This window comes from Plasmodium berghei (assembly GCF_900002375.2).
Source record: "Plasmodium berghei ANKA genome assembly, chromosome: 13".
In the NCBI taxonomy this organism is placed as follows: domain Eukaryota; phylum Apicomplexa; class Aconoidasida; order Haemosporida; family Plasmodiidae; genus Plasmodium; species Plasmodium berghei.
In genome coordinates this window covers 2058841-2083691 of record NC_036171.2, presented here as the reverse complement: position 1 = coordinate 2083691, position 24851 = coordinate 2058841, and the positions used below count along the sequence as shown (strand labels likewise).

General features: G+C 23.2%; 8 protein-coding genes and 1 non-coding gene across 9 annotated transcripts; 3 read left to right on the top strand and 6 right to left on the bottom strand.

The window, feature by feature from the left end:
- Positions 1–700: 700 nt before the first annotated feature.
- Positions 701–3445, bottom strand: PBANKA_1355200 (aconitate hydratase, putative; the record flags this gene model as incomplete). The annotated part of the gene is made up of 1 exon (XM_034567188.1): positions 701–3445. The coding sequence occupies one exon, from the start codon at positions 3443–3445 to the stop codon at positions 701–703; it is 2745 nt and encodes a 914-aa protein (XP_034423709.1).
- A 3465-nt stretch (positions 3446–6910) lies between these two features.
- On the top strand, positions 6911–7843 carry PBANKA_1355100 (40S ribosomal protein S6, putative; the record flags this gene model as incomplete). The annotated part of the gene is made up of 1 exon (XM_034567187.1): positions 6911–7843. One exon carries the CDS (start codon positions 6911–6913, stop codon positions 7841–7843), a length of 933 nt encoding a protein of 310 aa, XP_034423708.1.
- Positions 7844–9848: 2005 nt separating this feature from the next.
- On the top strand, positions 9849–11007 carry PBANKA_1355000 (V-type proton ATPase subunit D, putative; the record flags this gene model as incomplete). Its single annotated transcript, XM_034567185.1, has 4 exons — positions 9849–9889; positions 10049–10166; positions 10281–10580; positions 10717–11007. The coding sequence occupies 4 exons, from the start codon at positions 9849–9851 to the stop codon at positions 11005–11007; spliced, it is 750 nt and encodes a 249-aa protein (XP_034423707.1).
- Positions 11008–12374: 1367 nt separating this feature from the next.
- On the top strand, positions 12375–13760 carry PBANKA_1354900 (inner membrane complex protein 1k, putative; the record flags this gene model as incomplete). Its single annotated transcript, XM_034567184.1, has 1 exon — positions 12375–13760. The coding sequence occupies one exon, from the start codon at positions 12375–12377 to the stop codon at positions 13758–13760; it is 1386 nt and encodes a 461-aa protein (XP_034423706.1).
- A 572-nt stretch (positions 13761–14332) lies between these two features.
- PBANKA_1354800 (conserved Plasmodium protein, unknown function) lies at positions 14333–15050 on the bottom strand (the record flags this gene model as incomplete). The annotated part of the gene is made up of 3 exons (XM_034567183.1): positions 14333–14454; positions 14602–14720; positions 14977–15050. The coding sequence occupies 3 exons, from the start codon at positions 15048–15050 to the stop codon at positions 14333–14335; spliced, it is 315 nt and encodes a 104-aa protein (XP_034423705.1).
- Positions 15051–15798: 748 nt separating this feature from the next.
- PBANKA_1354700 (GPI mannosyltransferase 3, putative) lies at positions 15799–18096 on the bottom strand (the record flags this gene model as incomplete). Its single annotated transcript, XM_034567182.1, has 1 exon — positions 15799–18096. The coding sequence occupies one exon, from the start codon at positions 18094–18096 to the stop codon at positions 15799–15801; it is 2298 nt and encodes a 765-aa protein (XP_034423704.1).
- A 1063-nt stretch (positions 18097–19159) lies between these two features.
- Positions 19160–20614, bottom strand: PBANKA_1354600 (inner membrane complex suture component, putative; the record flags this gene model as incomplete). The annotated part of the gene is made up of 1 exon (XM_034567181.1): positions 19160–20614. One exon carries the CDS (start codon positions 20612–20614, stop codon positions 19160–19162), a length of 1455 nt encoding a protein of 484 aa, XP_034423703.1.
- Positions 20615–22115: 1501 nt separating this feature from the next.
- PBANKA_1354500 (60S ribosomal protein L18-2, putative) lies at positions 22116–23345 on the bottom strand (the record flags this gene model as incomplete). The annotated part of the gene is made up of 3 exons (XM_034567180.1): positions 22116–22420; positions 22806–23061; positions 23343–23345. 3 exons carry the CDS (start codon positions 23343–23345, stop codon positions 22116–22118), a joined length of 564 nt encoding a protein of 187 aa, XP_034423702.1.
- On the bottom strand, positions 22640–22727 carry PBANKA_1354550. The gene has a single exon (XR_002688189.1). It is a non-coding gene; the product is annotated as a small nucleolar RNA snoR20 (small nucleolar RNA).
- Positions 23346–24851: the final 1506 nt, after the last annotated feature.

Here is a 24851-nt window from a genome sequence, read left to right as displayed (position 1 = left end):
CCAACATACATATATCAATTTATACTATAATTAATATTATCATCATTATCCATGTTATATTTTTATGATATTTAAATTATGGAGATTATTTTTCCATATGCTCACACATTAGAAACAAAAATAATTTATTATAATATTTTTTAAATTCTATAAATTTGTTCATAAAAATATTTTTTTTGTAAAACTGTTTTTGTATACATGCATAAACATATGATTGTAGAAAAATGAAGGACGTATAGTATTGCCTTTACATTGTTTTTTATTTTTTTTGAAATAACCCTCTATGGGCATATATGTGTTATACATTTTCACCGGTGCAGCACACATTGTGATGCCATACCGAATCGACTCAAAGCGTATAATTTAAAAGAAAAAAAAGTTAAACAAGTGAAATTAAATTTAAATGAATAAATAAACATACATGCCCATAATTTGGAAATCTTACAAACTGAGCAAATAATTCACTACGAAAAAAAAGGTCGATTATGCATATGAGCTATTTTTAGATAGCTATTATTAGGGGCTCAGTTTTTCAATAAAAATTTTGTAAGTTTGCAGCAAAATGTTCAAATATATATATACACACATTGTAATAGGCCACTACAAATTGTACTTGATCAGTATAGTATTGATAAATTAATCCATAATGAAATTGATAAAAGATGAAGAAATATTTTATCCATATCTTCTTCATAAGTTTTTAAGTATCTTCCTTTTTAACTAACGATCGAAGGACATACTTCAAAATTCCACCATTCTTGAAATACTGAACCTCAATTTCAGTATCTATTCTACATAGAACATCAAATTTGATAATTTTTCCTTTTTGAGTCATTTCAATGGTTATATTTTGTCCTGGTTTTAGATTACCTTCATTTAATAAAATAGTAAAAGTTTCGGTACCATCTATATTATAATGTTGAGCATTTTCATTATTTAAAAACTGTAATGGTAATACACTCATTCCTATTAAGTTGCTTCTATGAATTCTTTCAAAAGATTCAGCAATAATAGCTTTAACCCCCAAAAGATAAGACCCTTTAGCTGCCCAATCTCTAGAACTGCCACAGCCATACTCTTTACCAGCAATAATTATAACATCTTTATTATTTTGTTTATATTTCATAGCTGCTTCATATACAGACATTAACTCATTAGAAGGGGCGTATATAGTATTGGGACCTTTATCAGGACATAATTTATTAATTAATCTTATGTTAGCAAAAGTACCTCGAACCATAACTTCATCATTACCTCTTCTTGATCCATACGTATTTAAATCATCATCTTTTACACCTTTTGATTTTAAAAATTTATATGCTTCTGATTTTTTATGTATCATACCAGCTGGTGATATATGATCTGTTGTTATGCTATCACCTAATAATAATAATATATTTGCATTTTTTATGTCTTTTATTTCTTGAGGTTGTATTTTCATATCATCAAAAAATGGAGGTTTATGTATATACGTAGAATTTTTATCCCATTCAAATAATTTATTTTTTTTTATTTGTATATCATTCCAATATTTATTAACATACTTTATGTTTTTATATATATCTTTATATAAATCTGCCTTAACATATTTTTCTTCATATTCATTTATTTCATCTTTTTTAGGAATTAAATCTAAAGCCTTAACAATCTTTCCATTACATTCAAATGTATATTTTGTTATATCTTTATTAACATCTCCTATTAAACTTAATAATACAACTAAAGCTGGAGAAGCTAAATAATTTGCTTTAATTAATGGATGTATACGACCTTCAAAATTTCTATTTCCTGATAAAACAGAAGAGCAAACTAAATCATGTTTATTTATTACATCTTCTACTTCTGCATCTAAATTACCACTATTTCCTATACATGTCATACAACCATAACCAACATTATAAAATCCTAATTTTTCTAGATAACTTAATAATCCACCTGCTTCTAAATATTTTTGAACAGCTTTAGATCCAGGCGATAATGAACTTTTAATATATGGAATCGGTTTTATTCCCAATTCAACTGCTTTTTTAGCCAATAAGCCAGCTGCAATCATAGAACAAGAATTACTTGTATTTGTACATGATGTAATTGCTGCTAATACAATACTACCATGAGATAATTTATATGTGGCTCCATTTCCAGTTTTATATTCAAATAAAATTTCTTTTTTTTGATCATCCTTACTTATATTATATCCTTTAAAACCAACTGGTGAGTCAAGGCATATTTTAAAATCATTATGTAATTCATGCAACAATATATTATCATGTGGTCTTTTGGGGCCTGATACAGATAAGCTTAATTTTGATAAATCTAAAGTATAAACATCTGTATATTCTAAATTTTCAGAATAATCATTATATAGCATATTTTTTTGCAAATAATCTCGAACTAAATTTATTTTCTCGTCATCTCGTCCTGTTTGTTTTAAATATTCTAATGTTGTATCATCAATTCCAAAAAAACCTATTGTAGCTCCATATTCTGGTGCCATATTAGCTATTGTTGCTCTATCAGCTAATTTTAAACTTTTTAAACTTGGCCCAAAAAATTCAACATATTTACTTACAACTCCTACCTCTTTTCTTAAAAATGATGTAATATATAAAACTATATCAGTACTTAATAAATTATCGGATAATTTTCCTACAACATTTATCCCAACCACTTCAGGTAATGTCATAGATATTGGCAATCCTAGCATTGTGGCTTCAGCTTCAATACCCCCAACACCCCAACCCAATACACCCAATCCATTTATCATAGTTGTATGTGAATCAGTACCAACAACACTATCAGGATATATTAAATTATTATTTTTATTTTCAAATACACAATGTGCTAAATATTCTAAGTTTATTTGATGTACTATCCCTGACCCAGGCGGTAAAATTAACATGTTTTCAAATGAGTTCATACCCCATTTAAGAAATTTAAATCTTTCTAAATTTCTTTCAAATTCTCTTTTTTCATTATATTCTTTTGCTTTAGAACTTCTGCTATAATCTACTTGTACTGAATGGTCAATAACTAAATCAACTGGAATTAGAGGGTTTATTTTATTTGCATCCCCCCCCAAAAATTCAGCAGTATCTCTCATTGTAGCTAAATCTACTACACATGGTACACCCGTTAAATCTTGTAATAAAACACGAGTAGGCATAAATGGAATTTCTTTCTTTTTCTTACAGTTTTCTTTCCATGCTAATATTGTTTTTACATTTTCTTCAGTCACTTTTAAATTATCACAATTACGTATTGCGGATTCAAGCAATATCCTTATAGAATATGGTAAGCTTTTTATTCTACTATCATTTAGTTCGTTTAAATCATAATAATGATAGTTCCCTTTATTAAATTTTTTTCGTAGATTTTCAAACGGGTTATTACTTTTGCTGCAATATTTTTTCACATAGTTACTGAAATTCACACCAGCATTCTTCATATTGTTTCACCGAAACTTTTATGATATATTTTGTGTAAGTATATCCATATACGCATCCACATATATACGTCTATCAAAGTTTGGGAAAACGGATGGAATCCCATACACCTCTGTATATTACTTTGGTTCCACTTACTATCACAGATTTTATCGAGGTGAATGATGCCTTAGTATTTTTATCGGTCTCTTGCACATATAATTACATTCATATAGACATACATGCACTCAAATATATGCATATATATATATATATTAAATTATACGAATTTGTTTATTTTTTTTAAACTCAATTTTAAGTTCAATTTAAATATTTTCCCAAATTTTACCATACTATTCACAGGTATATATTTTTTAATTTATTTTGAGAAAAATTAAAGAGTTCGGAAAAAAAATAAATTGGAATAAAGCAAATTGAAAACCATAAAATGCTGGTGGGTATGCTAAATTTTTATATACAAAAAAATAAAAAAGAAAAAAATGTAAAAATTTAATTGTACTTATTTCGTCAAAAAAATATTCAATACATATCTATATTAAAAAAATTGACACTTTTTTATACGTACATGCGTGCAAGATATTATGATATTTAATATATATGTATACATGCATATATATATTATATTCAATATATATATGTTTAATATCATAATATTTAATGTGATAAACACTGAAGGCACAGACACAAATACAACAGTGTTTATATAAATGCGCAACGAATTAGTGTTTTCGACTAAAGCAAATATTTTAAAATGTATACACATTTGTCATATTTCCTTTTTACTTTTTAACCGAATTAATGTGAATATCTTAATTTAATTTTAATCATTAAAAATTGGCATTTTTTAATTAATCTGTTGATAAATTATTTTGTTCATAAATTTTTATTTTAAATTAAAATACATAAATCAAAAGTACACACACATTAATATTCCCTTATCAAGATAAAGGGATGCTATTTTTACACTACCAATGCACACATATATAATATAATAAATTACTAATCCCTCGAAAGTTTATATAATATATTAATTATATACATAAACAAACTATAATACTACCATTTTATAAAGAAATATTATTTTAGTAAATCCTTTTTTTATAAATTAATAGCACATATAACATTCAACATTTTTTGTCGGTGTTATGATATAATATATTATTTTGTAGAGAAAATATATCACACACGCATTTTTTATACTTTTAATTTGTTTATATAATATTTATAATTATATGAAGTTTATTTTTTGAATAAGTATAATCCTTTACTATATACAATACTGCCCGGATTGTATATTCTATATTTCTTTAGAGGTTTCAAATGCTTGTCTATCATTAAACATGATATATATAATAACAATGCTACATTAAAATACATACAAGTCGATATATATCAACTCCAAGTGAGAAAAAATAAAATACTAACTTATTAAAATAGCTTACCCACATTTACGAAAATACAAATTATTTTATGTTGTATATAAGAAAATTTTTGTGTATGAACAGTTCGAGGATCCTTATATATTATATTATTTTTTTTTTTTTTTAAATATAGAACAATGACGTTATTTTTAATTTATATTTCATTAAAAAATTTAAAATAACTATTACATGGAAAATACTTAACTAAATATACAACACCATATCTTTTATTTATTTCCTTTTTTATGTTTTATATGCCATTTTACTTTGAAACGATTTCTATCATTTTCAAATTGACATTTTAATGATAAATAAAAAAAAAAAATTATTCCTTATATTTTTGATAAAACTATAAACACTTGTTTTTCAAAACAAAATGAAATAGCTACTAAAAATGTATACATATAAAAATATGTATTGTTTTTTTTATTCATTTATAAATATTCTTTAAAAGTATATATTGCTTAGGAATATACTAAGGTAAAAATAAAGGAGTACTGAAAGGGGTTGTGTTTTTATTTATTATATATTTTATATAAGGAAATAAGCCTTTGTGTTTTTAATAATATCAAGCTTATTCCTTATATTTTTGGCATTCTAAGTATATTTTATTAAAGTTAATAAACAATTTTATACAAAATAATGAAATTAAAATAAGAGTATCAAGTTGTTATCTTAATTTTTTCCCTACTCCTTTATAGAACTTATAAGGAAAAAATGGATGTATATAATTTCTGCTTACTGTGTAAAATTATTTATTATATATATTAAATTTTAATAAGGAAAAATAAAAGTAAAATTTTTCGTCATATATGTAAATACTCTTTATATTTTATCATAAATAAAAGGAAAAAAGGGGGAATATTACCCATATTATTTTTAATGCAACGTGAAAATTTTAAATAATTTCAAGTATATTTTTTTTAATTTATAACATATAATAAAAATAATATTTTATAGTACTTTAATAAATATATATAGGCGGTTATATAATATACAGTGAGCTTGACAAACCAAGGTGGTATAATATTAAATCATATATACATCAAAAATATTATGACGGCATTTTTTATATATGCCGCTTTTCTTTTATTAGTTCCTTATTTTGATAATATATTGCACAAAAATTAATAATTTACTACTATAAAGGCTCTTTCCTTTTAAAAAGCGCTAAAAAATATGAATACACTTAATTCTTAGAAATACATATAATATGTTCCCTTTATATAGAAACGCTTGTATATATTTATATTAAATAATCTTTCTTAGTTATATAAATAATATATTGAGAGTAAGCATTAACTCCTTATTCAATACAAAGCCAAAAAAAAACGATATAATGTAAAAATGTTTAAACATGCATAATATAATAATATAAGCAATATATTTATGCAAAATATTCCCATATAATATGTATATAAATAATTATTATTTTCATATGGAAAAATAAAACATTAACTAGAGTTTCACATGTTGTATAAGCTAAAAAATGCTACGTAATTATTATTATCTATATTTCGCTTTATTTCGTTAAATTTTTATTTATTTTTTTTTATTTTTACGATATATTTTTTCTAAATTTTTAATTTTTGTTTTTTTATAATTATATTTAAATTTACATGAAAAAAACTAATTCCAGAATCAATAATTCCAACTAAATTTTTTAGCATAGCAATAATAAAGGTAAATTTTAGAATATTTATAAAAAAACGTATTTTGTTTTTTTACATATATTATAAACATATTTTATAAAAATTGTATTCTTGGCTTATCCATATTTATTTATATATATTTATATATATATATATATTATATTTAAATTTCCGTTGCTCTTAATTTAAAAAATATATAGTATATCTTTTATGTAATAACTATATCACATTCAGTATATTTCGTATATTCTTTGCTACATATCATTCTCCATATTTTTCACACGCTTTTTTGGGGTTTAAATTTTTATAATTTTTTATGATTATATATATATATACATACATAGTAGCTATTTTTGTTGACGTTTTAAATTTTTTTTTTCTTTACACAGCAAAAATGAAGCTAAACATATCAAACCCACTAAACAATGTTCAAAAGAGCATAGAAATAGATGATGAAAAGAAATTACTTCCCTTTATGGAAAGGAGAATTGGAAATGTAGTACCAGGCGATTCAATAGGGGAAGAATTCTCAGGTTATATTTTTAGAATAACTGGGGGTAATGACAAACAAGGATTCCCAATGATGCAAGGTGTTTTAACTAATCACCGTGTAAGGCTTTTATTTAAAAAAGGTATGAAATGCTATAGACCAAGAAAAAAGGGAGAAAGAAAAAGAAAATCCGTTAGAGGATGCATAGTAGGTCAAGATTTATCAGCTCTTAATTTAGCCTTAGTTAAAAAAGGTGACAATGAAATCGAAGGTTTAACAGATAAAGCAGTAGGAAAAAAATTAGGACCAAAAAGAGCTAGTAAAATCAGAAAATTATTTAACCTTGATAAAACTGATGATGTTAGAAAATATGTAATTGGAAGAGCTATTACTAAAAATGGAAAAACAAGATTTATTAAACCAAAAATTCAGAGACTTGTTACAGAAAAAAGATTACTTAGAAAGAGATCCCTTATAGCTGCCAAAGAGAAACGTGCTGCTGAGAAAAAACAAGCCATGAAAGAATATAAGCAACTTCTTAGAAAATATAAAAGTGAGTTAATTACAAAAAAAGATAATGACACAGGAAAGAAAATTAAAGTCAAAAAAAACATCTCTAAAGATGCTAAAAAAAATAACAAAGCAAAAGATAGTAAAGATGATAAGTTAAAAACTAAAAAAAATGTAGACAAAAAATCTGAAAATTCAAAAAAATTTCCAAACAAAAAAATAAATGAAAAACAACCAAAAGCTGATAACAAAAATGCCAAAGTTGACAAAAAAGCAGCAGCTAAAACCATCAATGAACAAAACAAACCTGGAAAAAAAAAAAAATGAACAATAAAAAAATGAAATAGGCAAAAACGACAAAATATGCATATATATTCTTTAGAAGCTAATTTATTAAAAATTTGTTTCCATTTCTACACCACATTGTTTAAAGGCATAATCAGAAGAAATGCATAATTTTCACATGTGTATATTATGAAAATGTATTTTTTTCCATTTATGTTATATAGTTTATATTCATTATGGACATATCCAAAGTTTTATATATTATTTTATCTCATAGCAATTAAAAAAATCCATATAAATATATAATTCATTATTTTTTACTTTTAAAAATAAACATTTAAAAAAAATATATATATAAAATAAATACAAAAATTATCGATATTTTATTGATTTTTTTGACGAAAATATATGATATATTAGTCTTTAATAAAACCGATAAAATCATTCTTATTATCAAAAAATTATATAATGAGGTTTCATCGTCATAATATATATATTATATGTATATAAAAAATATATATCTCTTATTAATTCATGTGAATAAATACTTTAATATCTATAATAAGTAAGACATATTTTTTCACTCCTTATATATACCCCCACTTTATTTTTGGAATAATATTTCACCAAATTTGCTGAAAAAATATATTTTAAAAAAGTGAAACCATTAAGCTTATATAATATGCATATTATATACATTCCCAAATTTTATATAAAAAAGGAGGGAAAATAATAAATATTCCATGTTGTAATTTTTTTTTTCATGTGAAATAAATGCTATGTGATTTATTCTCAATTTTTTTTAACCTAATTTTTATTTTAGTTTTTATTATAAGTAATTTTATTGACTAATTTTGGGAACTGAAAAAATAAAATACAAAAATAATAATATATTATAAAAAAATATATATATGGGAATAAAATAAATTTTCTGTGACATTAAGCATTAAATATATGTATCCAATTTACATTATTTATTGAGGAAATGCGTAATTAATAAATATACCTTCATAATGTAATTTATTTATTCAGCCCTTAAATTAAAAAAATATATTATATACCACTTTGAGGAAATTGGCAAAAAATACTTAAAATAAAAACAAGGAAAAAGAAGCATCAGCTTATATCCATATTTTTAAGAAGAAAACATGCTGCATGTATTAAAATTATTTATTAAAAATAATTAACAAAAGTTTAAATTAAGAAAATTACGTGACTATGCATATTAGAAATTCACATATATACATATTATAACCGCCTCCACTTATTATACACCATATATTACCCATAAAACAAATATACCAGGAATAAAAGCCTACATTTTGTTTACATTTTTTTATTCTTATATTTTATATGCAAAATAATTATATGCTTTATTTTCCAAAGCATAAAGTGATTGTATATATATATATATTCTAATATAGTAGACAATTCCGAGGCTATATATATATATATATTTTTTTTTTTCGTGTGCCCATATAAATATATATATGTGATGATTTCTTGTTATAGGATATGCATCATACATAAGATGCTCCAACTTTAATTTTTGTTTCTTAATATAAATAAATATTCACACATACATATGTATACATAGTATGCATATACATAAATAAATATATATATGTAGTCACATTTTTTTCTCTTATTTTTTTTTAGTAATTTATCATAATTCACATGTTGATATTATTTTAATATTATTGATGTGACTGTATTTTATTATACTAATAAAAATGGATGCACTTTTATTTTATTTTCTATTTGTAATATAAATAAATATTAATTTTTTTAAGTTTATTATTTTTACCTTTTTTTATTAATAGCGTTAGAATTATTAGCAGGATCTTTATCTTTGCATATCTAATAATTTCTACAATTTTGTTAATATTATATAATAGCTACTTTTATTTTGCTATTCTCTTCAAATACATTCGTGGTGTCTTTTATGCAAACACTAGTGATATATCTCTTTATATAGAGTTTCTATTATTATATTAATTTTAAAGAACAAAATAACATAAAACTGTAAAGCTACATATCTTTTTTAATGGGAGCTCTCGACGAATCAACACCAGTACCATCTAGAATGTTAGACATTGAAAAAAATAAAAATGACTATACTTATGATTTATACATTAAGCCAACTTAATTGTTATTTTAAACTAAAATAAAATTATTACATATTATATAATTTTGTGTTATTTTTTCGAATTTTATTATTTTTATTTGATTTTTTTTTCTTTTTAGAACCCTGCATTTGATGAAGCAGAAGAAAAAAAGTGCATTCCAAGGGTATTCTTTACTAAAAAAAAAAAGTGATGCTTTATTTATCCATTTTAGAGATGTATTAAAAGAAATTGTAAAGGTAGCCTTTTTTAAATCCTCAATTGCCTTATTATTCATATTTAATAAAAATTATACCACAAATTATATCTTACACTTTACTATCTCCTTTTCGTGTTTTTCATCTACATTTTAGACTAAAAATAAAGTGGGAGAAGATATGAGGAATGCTTCCTTTGCATTAGCAAAATCTGTATGGGCTGCTGGTGATTTTAAAGGCCAAATTATTGAAGGAATAAAAAGACCAGTTGTTACTTTATCATTATCTACTAATAATGTTGCTGGTGTTAAACTACCCATATTCCAAGTACACATAGACCCTACTGTCGATGTACTTGGCAACTTAGGGGTTGCTGCAGGAGGGCAAGTTATTAACAACACACGAGAAAATTATTTACAGTGTTTAAATATGCTAGTAAAATTGGCATCTATGCAAGTTCGTTAAAAAAAAAAAATCAAAAATGTCAACCATAATTATTCTTCTATATAATATTATTTCATCGCTTATTAATTTCATATTTGTGCATTCTTATTTTATATCATTTCATATTAATTTTTATTATTTTTTATAGGTCGCTTTTTTTTCACTCGATGAAGAAATAAAAATGACGAATAGAAGGGTAAACGCTTTGAACAATATTGTGCTACCTCGCTTAGAGGGAGGTATAAACTACATTATAAAAGAATTAGATGAAATTGAAAGAGAGGAATTTTACAGATTAAAGAAAATAAAGGAAAAAAAAAATGAAAATTTAAATGATTCAATTGAAGGCCATGCCCTGTCGGATAATGATGGACACAAACATGTAAAAATAACGAACAATTATGCAAATATCCAAGTGGATGATGACGTTATATTCTAAATTTAATTAATATAAAATACATATGCATGTATACAATTTTTTTATAAACACTTGGCCTATTGTATATGTTTAAAAAACCCATATTTATATGTATACATATATATATATATATAATGAAATTATATTTTTTTTTTACATTTCTTTAATAAATCTTATTGAAAAACAAAAAAAAACATAGTTTTTAAATTAAATACAATTAATATTTTTACTTGTCTTTCCATTAAGCGGCTATATATATAGAAATATAGATTGTATATTATGTATACATATATATTTTTGCCATTCATTTATTTGATCACACGAAATAATCCTTTTCGTAATGATATTTATTTTTTAAGCAATGTATGCATTTTTGGTTTTGATTATACCTAACATTCAACATATGGAAACTTATATTTTTTTATTTATTTTCTAATGGAATACCTTCAGACAAATTTTGCTTTATTTTATAGGTTTGTTAAAATATTTCAGTTTAATATATCTATATATTTTTTTATTTATTTAAAATTATTTATCTGGTTATTAGTTGTTATAAATAACTTTTTTACAATATTTCTTGCTTGTACATAAAAATTCTACAAAAATATTAATTTTATATGCACATGTCATAATTATAGCTTTTTTAGAAAAATAAAGACATATTTTGGGTAAGGCTTTTTAAGTATAAAATAAAAATAAAAATGTGCACACATTTAAATAAATCCAAAATTTAAGCATAAATTATAAAAAAAATGTTTCAAGGAGTGTGAAATTATGTATTAAAACACATTATTTTTTAACATGCACATATATATGAATAACTTCGATGTATGAATTATATCTTTTACATTGTTGTTATTATGATAACTTAAAAAAATTAATAATAATTATCTTTTTGTGTAATTTCATTCCATTCGTAGACTTTAGATTGAATACTTATAGTTTTTTTTCGTTGTCCAAATAAGAATTAAAAAAAACAAAAAAAATTATTTTTGCACTGATAAAATTGTCCATTAATTTTTAAGTAGAACAATAATATGGATACAATTTTATTCAATTTTCCACATATTTAAAATAGAAATATTATTATTTTATATATTTCTTTCTCTCTATATATATACGTGCTTATATTTCTTACTGTTTGTTTTCTTTAATGCTGCTTGTGTGTTGAAGACATGCTATTCATTTTTGTGGCTCATTAAAATAAAAAAAGTATATATATTTTTATAAATATGCTTAATTTTGCAAGTTGTAACTAATCTCAGATAAATATTAATTTTTTTTTAAATAAATAGAATAAAATATAACAATATTAAAGAAATAACGCCATAGCTGGAGTTTGAAAGATTGAACAATCTAATAGAGATACTTATAAAATTCCCCTGAAAATGAACAAAAATTCGGAGATAAATTATAACCCAAGTTTAGAAAAAGCAAACTCATTAAGTAGCGCTCAAAGTGAAATTAAAAATTACTATGATGACGAAAACAAAGAAATGGAATATATAAACAATACAAACAAAAACAGCTACATGATTGAACAAAACACTGATTTGAATGATACATATAACTATATGAATGATCAAAATAATTATAGAATGGAAAATGAATATAATGAAGAACCAATAAACACTCAATACATTCCTTCGTTGTATGGATTAGGTAGGGAAAGACAAGCATTACCATTCAAAGCACAAGAACATAAAATACCAGGGCAAGTGTCACCATATCATGCTCCTCGCGATACAAATATTTCAGAAAATGAAACTTTATATGATGAACAAAATTTTCCTATTTCATCTGATTCAAATAATGCACACAAAAAATTATGGTCTTGGACGAATGACGGGAAATTAAAATTACAATGCTCACAGCCAATAATACCAGTATCAGTAGTTCAAGGTATATTAAGAAGAGATAAAATTATTTTAATACCACAAGTTGAAGTAACAGATTTTGTTATTCCAAAAGTATATAATCAGAATATTAAACATGATATACCCAAATTAGATATAAAGCTACAATGTTCTAATGTCGAAATTCCAAATGTCAAATATGTAGATAAAGAAATTATAATACCTATCATTACAGGATATACACATAAATTTGTTCCCAAATGGGAAATACATGAAGTTCCTAGACCTATAGTTAAATATATTGGTGAGCAAAAAATAGTTGAAGTAGAAGTCCCTGAAATCAAATATGTAGATAAAATAGTTGAAAGAGAAGTTGTTGTTGACACAGTTGAAAAAAGAGTTCCCAAAATTATAGAAATACCAAAATATGTAGATGAAGTACAATATGTATGGAAGCCAATTGAAAAAATTATATATATACAAAAGTTTGTGCCTAAATTTGATGTAAATTTGGAATGCCCGCCACCATTAATTGTCCCATACCCAGTACAAACCATTAAACATATGCCTCCTATAATGGTAAAAAAAAATCCCAAAATACCTAACTATACACATAATGATTCACAATCACCTCAAGGATATGTGCCTATCGGAAATGAATATGTAGATCAATATACTCCAAAAAGCAACACTAGCATAAAAGGAATATTCTCAGCATGCTGTGAAGTTAATTGCCAAAAAAAAGAAGTAGATGGCAAATATTGTGATGTTAATCCAAATCCATGTAATAGCATATCACAAGAAGCACCCTTAGAAAATGAAATAAATATATGTTCCCATCCAAATCCCTTTATAATTACTGATCCCAGCTCGTATTTAAGCAAAACTGACCAGTTGCTCATTGGCGTAAATTCTTAAAAAACACACATACACATATATGTGCATATTGCATAGATGTGCTTTGCTTAATTTTGTCCACATTGTTGTATACCCCAAGATTATCCAAAAACATAGCTAACAATGTATTTTTCGATTCTAGTATTATTACTAGCTCCTTTTATTCATTGTTTATTTGTTGTATTTTTTGGTGGATGTTTCATTGAAATTTCTCCATTTTTGCCATTTTATATTGCAATTTGATTCATGTTAATGAAATTCATATGGCTATCTATTTTAAGAAGAATGAAGGGTTTCATATTTTTAGAATTATGAACACATAAAACATGGGAAATATATTAAAAAAATGGATATTTTGTGGTATATATGTTTCTATTATCCACATACATATGTATATGTTTGAGGCATTTTCCATTTGGACAACGCATTCGTAGCATTCTAAACATGTTCACTTTTTTTCTTTTGTTTCGAAATATTTTTGTTAATTTGCACAATTTGAATGAAAGAATAAAAAGTTTTTAAATATATTAAAATTTTTATTATTCCATTTTTTTTTTACTTTGTTTTTAGATTATCATAAATATGCCATAAATTTAAAATAAGAAAAAAATAATAACAAATATTATGCAACTTAACACGAATAAAACTTTCTTTATCATTTTGTTATCATGGTCTATGGTTTCTTTATTATACCTTTTCAATAAAATTTTTAATCCTGAAAAAAAAGGAAAAGTGAAATACTGATATAGATAAAATAAGAGATATAGCTATAACGATGTAACTAAAATTTATTATCTTATTAAACATCACACGGGGCAATACATTAATTGCTTATTTGAAGCAACATATAAAAAGTTTTAACTTTCATTTTCCTTTTCTAAATCTTTTAACTTCTGTTGCAATTGAACTATAAAAAAAAACATTTTATAATTACACTCCTTATTATAGCCTAATTCTGTTTCATTAATTTTATTTCTTTTGCTATAAATAAGTTTTTAATCACACACACAAATATTTCAGTTAGAATAGAGAAAATTAATTTCATATTATTCCAAATAAGGATAAAAAAAAAACACACAAAAAACAATAAAATATATACTAGCGTACACATATAGATATATACGTCTGCATGATGTCCTTGATTTATATTAATCACAAAAATAAAATTAATTCAGAAAGTCTATATATGTTACACATTTTCTTTTTAAAATTTAAAATATGTTATTTTTTTGTTAACCTGTTTTTATTTGTGTAGTTTAATTCTTTGACATCTTTATTATTTATTTTATTGCCACATGATTGCATTTCCATTATTATTCATCCCAACAAACGCATATTATATACATCCATATATTTTTGCAAAAAATATATATAGTTTATTGATATTGTCTTATTACTCATTCAGATATTATATGCCCCACGCACTATTGAGTTATTTCCGGATAACCTTCATTAAAATTTATATTCATATTTTTTAATGACAAAAATTGTAAAAAGGATATGATAAAACACCTTGAATAGACTTTTCAATATATATAATGTCTCATTTAAAATTTGTTTCCTTTTTTAAATATATATATGTAGCATATAAAACAAAAAAAAACGCTATAATAATGCGTATATGCATTTTTCATTTTCACATTCTTCAGTGTGTATATTATTCCAAAAGTATGCATATCTTAAACTACTTTCATTTCTTTGCATTATATATATTTCCCCCTTATTTTTGTATGTTTTGTATAAAAATTTATCCTCAATAAAAATAATATGCCAAGGTATCGATACTTAACTCTTTTACTTCCAAATAATAAAAAATGGGAAGACAAAAAATCAAAATTATATATGCGTGATAATTGGTAAACGCTATATATTTTTAAGCGAAGGATAAATATAAAAATTTTTAATTTAGCTTTTTAGCACACACACACAAAAAAAGTATCAAAAAAAAAAAAATAATTACGAAAAAAAATAGTAGGAATACATATACAATTTCGATATTTAACGAAATTAATCAATGAACAATTTTTTATGTATATATTCACTTTGAAGGTATGCCATTTTATGAATAAGATAATTGGTTAATATGTCTTTTGAATATAAAATGATAAACTGCATTTATTTTGTATTTATCATTTATTTGGAAATAGGAAAAAAATGGCTGAGTATCTTGATAATAGTTATACTTTTTTAAAAATTTTTTGAGATGTTTTAGATTGTTAGAATTTGTTACTATATATAGTGGAGGCTCTCCATGTAATGGATTATCAAAACGGTATTTCAAACATGAAAAATTTAATTTTTCATAAATAAACTTAAAATTATTTTTTTCATTAAAATGAGTATTACCAAACCAATAAAATGATTTATTTGTAAATATATATGGCTCAATATAATTCGATTTTTTATGATCATTATTAAACATATCAAAAAATTGTCTACCAAAATTATCATCATATATTTTTGTTCGCCAATTATACATAGTTTCTCCATTTTCATTTTTAATATATGGTGTACAATCTAAAAAACCAATTTTATATTTTCTATGAATATGTGAATATAAAGGTATATCATAACAGTCTGTTATAAATATAGTAACTTCATTATCATTACTTATTTTTAAATTTCGGAAATATTTTGCTACATTTTCTGGGGATCTATTATGTATTACACTAAAAAAAAAAATACTTATTAAATGAAGAATAAAACTTATATTTATTAAAATAGTAAAAATGTGTCCCTTTTTTGTCTTTTCAATTTTTTCAATTTTTTTATTTTCTGCCCCACAAAAAACATCCCTTATTCCAATTTTTAATCCAATATTATATAAGGATATTCCAGTTAATATACTTAAAAAGGGAATATACCCGATTAATATTTTGTGTTCCTTATGATTACTAAATGATAAAATTAAAATTTCGAAAAATGTTGCAATATATACTACATTGTCAATTCTTGATATATCGAATCTAAATTTTTTTTTTTTAACTATCCTTTTAAACACGTTGAAAAACTTATAATATGTAAAAGGCGTTAGAGTTAAATAAATCGATGGTATTGCACTAAAAAAATAAAAAAAAAAAAAATTATCCCCAAAATATTTATTTTCTCCACTAATAAAATTAAACATAAAAAAGTTATAAAAACATATTGTTATTTGTCCATAAAAATATGAGTCTATGGCTATGGAAATAAGTAAAAATATAATCGTATATATCGTTCCTATTATTAAAGCTTCTATCCAAGTTAATTTGTTACCACGTCTTTTTATTTTTTCCCAATTGTTCTTTTTATCCTCTACCATTCCTATAGTAGTATGTACAATTTTTATAATATAAAAAAAATATATAATTAACCAAAATAATAATGCAGTGGGTCTGATCAAAACACAAACAGAACTAAAGAATAAACTTAGTAAAAAATTTTTTATATGAAATTTTTTGTTATAAAAATCGTCTGAAATGGAAAAAAAAATATTATTATTCATATCAATCTGATATTCATTGCACATATTTTTATTTTTTTTAAATATTATTTCCTTCGTTTTATTATTATCATCGTTAACAAAATTTAAGAATTTTGGAAAATCATAAAAAGATTTATTCCTGATAAGTTCAGTTTCATTTATTTGTTCATTATCTTGAATTATTTTTATTTCATGTCTTTTATAGGGATTTTTATTTTGTCCCTCATTCAAATTGTCTACCTCATATTTTGAATTCTTATTCAATATAATATCATTATTAACATAATTTTTTATTTTATTTTCGTCTTCTTTTTGTAAAATAATACTGGGATAATAATTTTTCGACAAAAAATATACACCAACTATATTGAATAAATACTCAAATGAATTTGATGATGTTCGACATATACTATAAAAATTAAACCAACAAAAAAAATAGCAAACTAAAATAGTCCCAATAAAATTATAAAACTCTTTTTTTTTCTTTCCTTTCATATAATATAGTATACAATACCAATGAATTATTAATTTTATAAAAATATAATCAGCAAATGCTGCACATATTCCTTGAAATATTTTAGGTACATATAAAACTAAAAATGGAGAATCCAATCTGCTTATTTTTAAAATATAAAATAATATAGCATAAAATAAAGGATGTACAATAGATCGTAATGATATACAAGGTTCCCATTCCCATGGCATATGGCCATATCCAAAAATCATGTAATGACTTATCTCTACAGATTGAGCATATTCATCAGGAAAGAATGATGTTTGAACAAATAAAGAATTAAATAATCGAAAAATGCTCAAATAAAAAAAACTATATTTTGACAACACAATCTTTCTTAATATGTTTCCTCTAATTTTTAAAAGGCTACTTGATGGCATTTTATATATTTTTTTTAATCAAATCAATTACTAAACTTAGTGAAAATCGATATCTTCTTATTTCACTTTATATACACATAACTTTCTAAATTAATATGTTTTATCAAAATTTTAAAAAACAAATCCAATAGTGTAATACTGCAATATGTTGTATATTTATTTGCTCCTTTCTACTTCACCTTTTCAAATTTAAGTAACTTATTTTTATAAACATACATTTTAATTCCCTTTTCCACAAGCTATATACTTATACTAAACTATAACCCATTTAACTGCCTCCCAAGTTTAATAAAATTTTAAGTAATCCTCACCCATTAAAAGTTTATATCGTAAAGATTGTAATAATACTGCTCTTGTTTGTGTGCATATGTATGATATGAATTTTATTCGCATTTTATTTTTATCCTTTTATATATTTATTTTTATTTTTTTTTTTTTTTTGTTACATTTCGTCCTACCAAATAATTTCTTAAATAAAATGCCAGTAATTTTTTATAAAATAAAATTATCCAACGATATAAAAATATTAATTTACATTTTTGTCATTTTTTTATTGCCTATTTATAAATAGTATTTCAAAAAATCACCCTATGTGTGTTTTTTTTTAAATATTTTATGGATATTTGTTTAGTATATTTCAAATTAAATGAATAATATTTTTAAAAAAAAGTAGCACACAAATAAGTAAAAGCATTAACATGAAATGACAAAAAATATTATAATTACACCACAAACAAATTTGATAATTCATATGCATAAGCCCGATTTTTTTCAAAGGGAAAAAATAAAAAATGCATATAATATATATTTTAAAAATAAATTAATATATCACTATGAGATAGAGAATAGCATCTTTTATAATTTTCTAATAATTTCCAAATTATTCATGCCCCTTATATTTATTTTCATAGCAGCACACATATATAAAGAAATATCACCAGTTTATACCAGCATAAACAAAAAAAATAATATCAAATAAGAATATACAAAAAGCTTATCACAAATGTATAGCCATTGCCACCATATATTTGTCCCCATTTTATTATTCCATTTTGACGAATTGTTATAGAGGTTTCTCACTTCCATCTTTCACATTCTTGTACTTATCACTATAATAATCATATTTTTGATAAGACATAGGCTCATTTAATAAATTATCTAGCATACTATTTATCCCATCTACAACCATACTACCTGTTTCTTGTGTCTTAGGAATGGCAATTCGCCCAAAATTCTTTGGGAGCTTTTTATGTTTTTCTAATGTAGACCCATCCAATGCGGAATTTATTTTATCAAGTAAATTATTTCCAGTCTTCAATGTTGGTCGTTCTTTTCTAGTATAATCTGGATCTGGGTTATAAAACGGATATAAATCGTAAATATTGGTATTATTATTCTTTGCTATAGATTTATATGAATTCTCTAACATATCTATCACTATATTTACAGCATTGTCTAAATATGTTCCTACTTTTAATGTTACTTTTTTGAACATATCACATCTTTGGGAAGATTTATTATCAATTATATGTGAAAATTTTGGTCCTTGAATTATATATTCATATTCGGGTTTAGGCGAGCATTTATCTAATCCTAATTTACAATCACCTAAAGAACAACCAAGCCCTCTTTTTAAATAAGGACACTCATCATCATCTTCTTGCACATCGTTTCTTAAATAATAAAATTCTCGAGGAATATTTCTAAACTTAAAATTATTTATATGTGGATATTCATCATGATAACTTGAATACCCTGGATGGCATAACGAATTATATTTATTCTTTCCCAATGGAAAATTAGTAGCATTTTGATAACCATATGAGTTGCGATTTGGATTGAAATTAAAATTGTATGCATTCATATAAAGGCCATCTTCATCCATTTTTCTATATCTACCATATTTTGGAGGCAATATATTTTTTGTTGAAAATAAATGACGATTTTCACTTCTGCGATGATGCTTATTAGATAAATTCATAATATTTGGGTAATTATGTGACATTTGTTTCATATACGAACATTTCTCATTTTCTTGGTTTGAAATATTACATGCAGGGTTTGTATATGAGGTATAATCATTATTTTTATCGTTACTGCCGTTAATATACAAACCATATTTTTCATTTAAATATGGAGTACCATTTGAATTGGGGTAATAATTATTTAGTAGGTTCTTTGGGTAATTAGATTGATACTTATTATAATTATGGATGGTGTTATTGTAATAATAAGGTAATGTATTTTGTTTTGGCACATCCGCCGCGTAATCCTTATCATAAGAATAGGTATTTATCATATTATGCTCATTTGAAATTACTGTTTCAGGAGTACTATATTTATGTAGATTGTAAGAGCTAATATCGTAAGTTTTTCCAATAATCGATTTATTAGTCATATTCTTAGTATTGCATGTTTTGGTTGTACTATTACTTTCTGTGCTATTCATTTCGTTAGGAATTTTATTCTTAACAATTTCTTCCCTCGATTTACTTTTTACATTTTTTTTTTTATTCATTTTGGAAAATTTGATTTTTTTATTAGTTGTAACATTTATAATCAGCCTATAACTGCCACCTCTTTTAAATAGCCCAAATTGAAAAAGAAAATATATAGTTCAAAATTATTAGATATATCTTCCTATAAAATGAAGGAAGACAAAAATATTTATTTTTAATTTTTTATAACGATGAAAAAAATGGGAACAAAATGTAGACAAACGGAAGCAAATCCATAAAGTAAACTACATTTTGTACATTATAATAATAAACATATTTAATATATGCACACATGTATTTATATATACTTTTCTTTTAATTAATAATAATCAGGTCTATATTTTAAAATTGACATATAAAACAAAGTATATAGTGTCTAGGAAATTTTTTTATTATTTTTAATGGAAAAGATTTATTTAAAATGATAAATTCCATTTAGTATAATTCTCCCTCCTTCTCCCCCAAAAAATGCACACTATACCACACACATGAACAGTTCATATTTTTTTTAAATCTACAACATTTTTATATAACCCTGCGCATTAAGTGTTATATTAAACAGCCAAAATAAATATTCAAAAAAAAAAAAAAAAAAAAACCTGAACAAACTAGCAAATATCCATATACATATTATGCTTAATCTGTTTTATGATTCTTTAGTCTGTACAACTTTTTTTTTATCCTAGTTAGCTAATTTATAGCAAATTTGTGTCCTAATAATTTTATAATAATTTTTTAATTAGCTTTAAATTAATATTTATATGATGTATATTAATTTTTTCATTCTTTTATCTGTCCTATTTTTATTCGGTTGATAAAAATTAAATATGTACAACACCACATTGTCTCCAGAATAAGACAAACAAAAATTAAATTAAAAAAAATTTTAAATGGTATTTTCCGATTTTGTTTACAATTGTTATATTTTCTAAATAATATCTTGGAATAAGCATATCTCTTATTGCTTATACTTAAATTCTTATACAAATAATATGCAAATGCTATGGGTAAAATACATATAATATCTACACCATATAACAATTATCTCTTATCATATATTCATTATTAAAAATATATTTCTACATAATTTTTAAGTTAAATATCCCTATTCATTGGGTTTATTTGTTCATATATCCGATAAGGATATCACCCCCTTTACTTAAAATTTGTTAAATAAGTGCAAAAAAACATAATATATACAACAATATCTCAATGAAACAATTAATTCCATTTACACACAACACTGGTGTGTTTTATTTTTATAACATTTGAAACATAATTTATTGTTTCATGCATATTTTCCTTTTATGATATATATAGCTTTATATTTATTGATATAATTAATATTTTAAAATGCTTTTATAAGTTTAAATGGTAAAAAGTTATGTAGAATAAGTAGTAGTATTGTTTATGCATTAATAAAAAAAAATCGAACATATATATATATATAGTTATAGATATGTATATATCACAGAAAAATGAAATATTTATTTTATGATTACATACGAATTCATAATTTTATTATTTCTTGTATGCTCTAGATTTTCTTCTTCCTCGAGCTTTTTCAAATTTTCTTCCCTTTGAACGAACATATGGTCTAGCTTTTGATTTGGGTCTACCTGGAGCACTGCCAAAATGTTTTTCAGCAGTTCTTGATTTGGTTGGGCCTCTCAAAAGTATGCAATTTTTTCCAGTTGGATATCTCAAAGCTAATTGATCAAATGTTAAGCATTCTCCTCCTGCATCAACAATTCTTTTTCTAGCAGTTTCGGTAAATCTCAATGCACAAACTTTTATATTTCTACAACTGAATAACCTATTGTCATCTGTAAATAAAGGATATATTAGAGAAAAGGAAACAAATGAATAATATTGATTATTGTAAAACTATATAATATCACATATACCCCTCCATTTTACAAAACAGATAAAAATTCATATATTTTAAATAATATGAAACATTTTTATACACATTTATTCAAGATATGATTAAAGTATAGATTAGTAAGATAGATAAATCATAAATATTTAAGAGTATTTTGCGCAGAAAATATGGTCAGAACGTTCTACCATCTCCATCTATTATATGTCAGAAGACCGTCGTGATTCGTAGAAGCTTAATCATCATGTATATTTTACCAATATACGCACATACAAATAAATACACACAATGTATATGTGAATAAAATTATATATATATGGAATTATTACCTGTTATTGATCCAACAACGACAGCTACACTATTTTTTTTTTTTGACATATGTCGTTGTAATTTTGATAATGACAATGGGGGTCTAAAACGTTTAGGCATAATAAGCCTTTTGGCAATTATTTTGTTAAAGTTGACATCAGTTCTTCTAGCTAAAAATCGGTACAACTTTACTAATAACCTAAGGTATGGGTTTTTGGAAACCAGGTTTTTTCTTCCATGTTTTTTTATTCTACCAACATTTTTAAGATCAATACCCTTAAAAAAAAAAAAAAAAATTTATGATATTATTTTCCATAAGGAAGGATACCCAATGCTAGGGAAAATAACCTTCTATGCATATATATATATATATATTTTTTTTTGCGTTTTTTCAATATATATTCCCATTAATTATATATAAAGTTAACGAATTTGTAACTAAATGACTTTTATGTATAATTTAATGGTATATATTTTATGAAGCTTTTATATAGATCTGGGGTTACATACGTTTTATATATTATATTATTTTGTAAAATGAACAAAAACATACTTACCATATTTATCAGCTATTTATTATAAAAAAATAATGTTTTATGATAAAGGAATAAAGAACTTTATAAAAGTTACTTAAATCAATATAATATTTATATTATTTTAAATAATGAAATAATCATAACTATAATATTATGAAATAAAATAATATTTATTTTAAATATAAATTTTGAAATAAAAAAATTAATATATATAAATATAATAAATTTATGTATAGTTATGCATAATAGTATCCTAACTTAATTAGCTATAAAATAATATTTTTTTTAACATAAGGATATATTTTACATAAACTTGTTTAATTTAATGTTTAAATTTAAAAGCACACGAAAATTAAGTTATATGTTTATAATATGCAAAATAAAGAAGTTACCTACGGGCCAGATAAAATAACTGAAAATAATCAATTTACATATGTATATATTATATATATACATATATATTAAACAAACTATTATACTTACATAAATATAGCAGATAAAATTTAATAATGTTTAATGAAATTTTTTTCTATCCAATATTTTTGGTAAAGCATGTTATTTTTATATATTAGCATAAAAATTAAGTCGTTTTATTGAGGGGAAAAAAAACATACACTGAGTATCCTATCTACATTGGTATATATATAATATATAACCCCTTTTATTGTATAACTACTAAACGCACAAATCAAATTAAAAAAAATTATCCATATAATTATATATAATAATATATACCCTGAATTATACTGAAGATAATACATAGTGCAAAAAGGAAAAAAATAACAAAAATATATATATTAGTATGCTATATATTCTTATAAATTACGACAATTCCCTTTTTTCTTCGGAATAATATACAAGCAATAAATTAAAACCTTCTTAAGATATATATGTAAAGCCCATAATACTAAGTTCTTTTTTTATACATTAGGATTGGTACATACATAATATATGCATATTATATAACAACAAATATGAAAAAAAAAAAAATAATGTATAATTCAAAATTTTCGAATTTGTTTGGTTTCCCAGTTTATATACATATATATAACTATTGAAGAAAATAAAAAAAAAATAATAAAAAGAAAAAAAAGAAAAAAAAAAGAAAAAAAAGAAAAAAAAGAAAAAAAAAAAAAGAAAAAATAATCGTTTTATTGAAAATAAATAAACGAATAGCATAATTCGAGAGCTATTAAGCCAATCCCTTTTTAACAGTAATAAAATAATACCTAATTTTACATTATTTTATATTTTCACCTCCAATACTATATGTTAATAAGTTTGATATGCGACTATAAAATATGTGATAACTGTTTATTTTATCTTGCTTGTTTTTTAGAAAATTCATTATAATAAAAAATTGAATATCACTAAAAAATAAGCAAAAAATTATATATATATATATATATATATATATATGTATGTATGTATGTATGTATGTATGTATGTATGTATGTATGTATGTATGTATGTATGTATGTATGTATGTATGTATGTATGTATGTATGTATGTATGTATGTATGTATGTA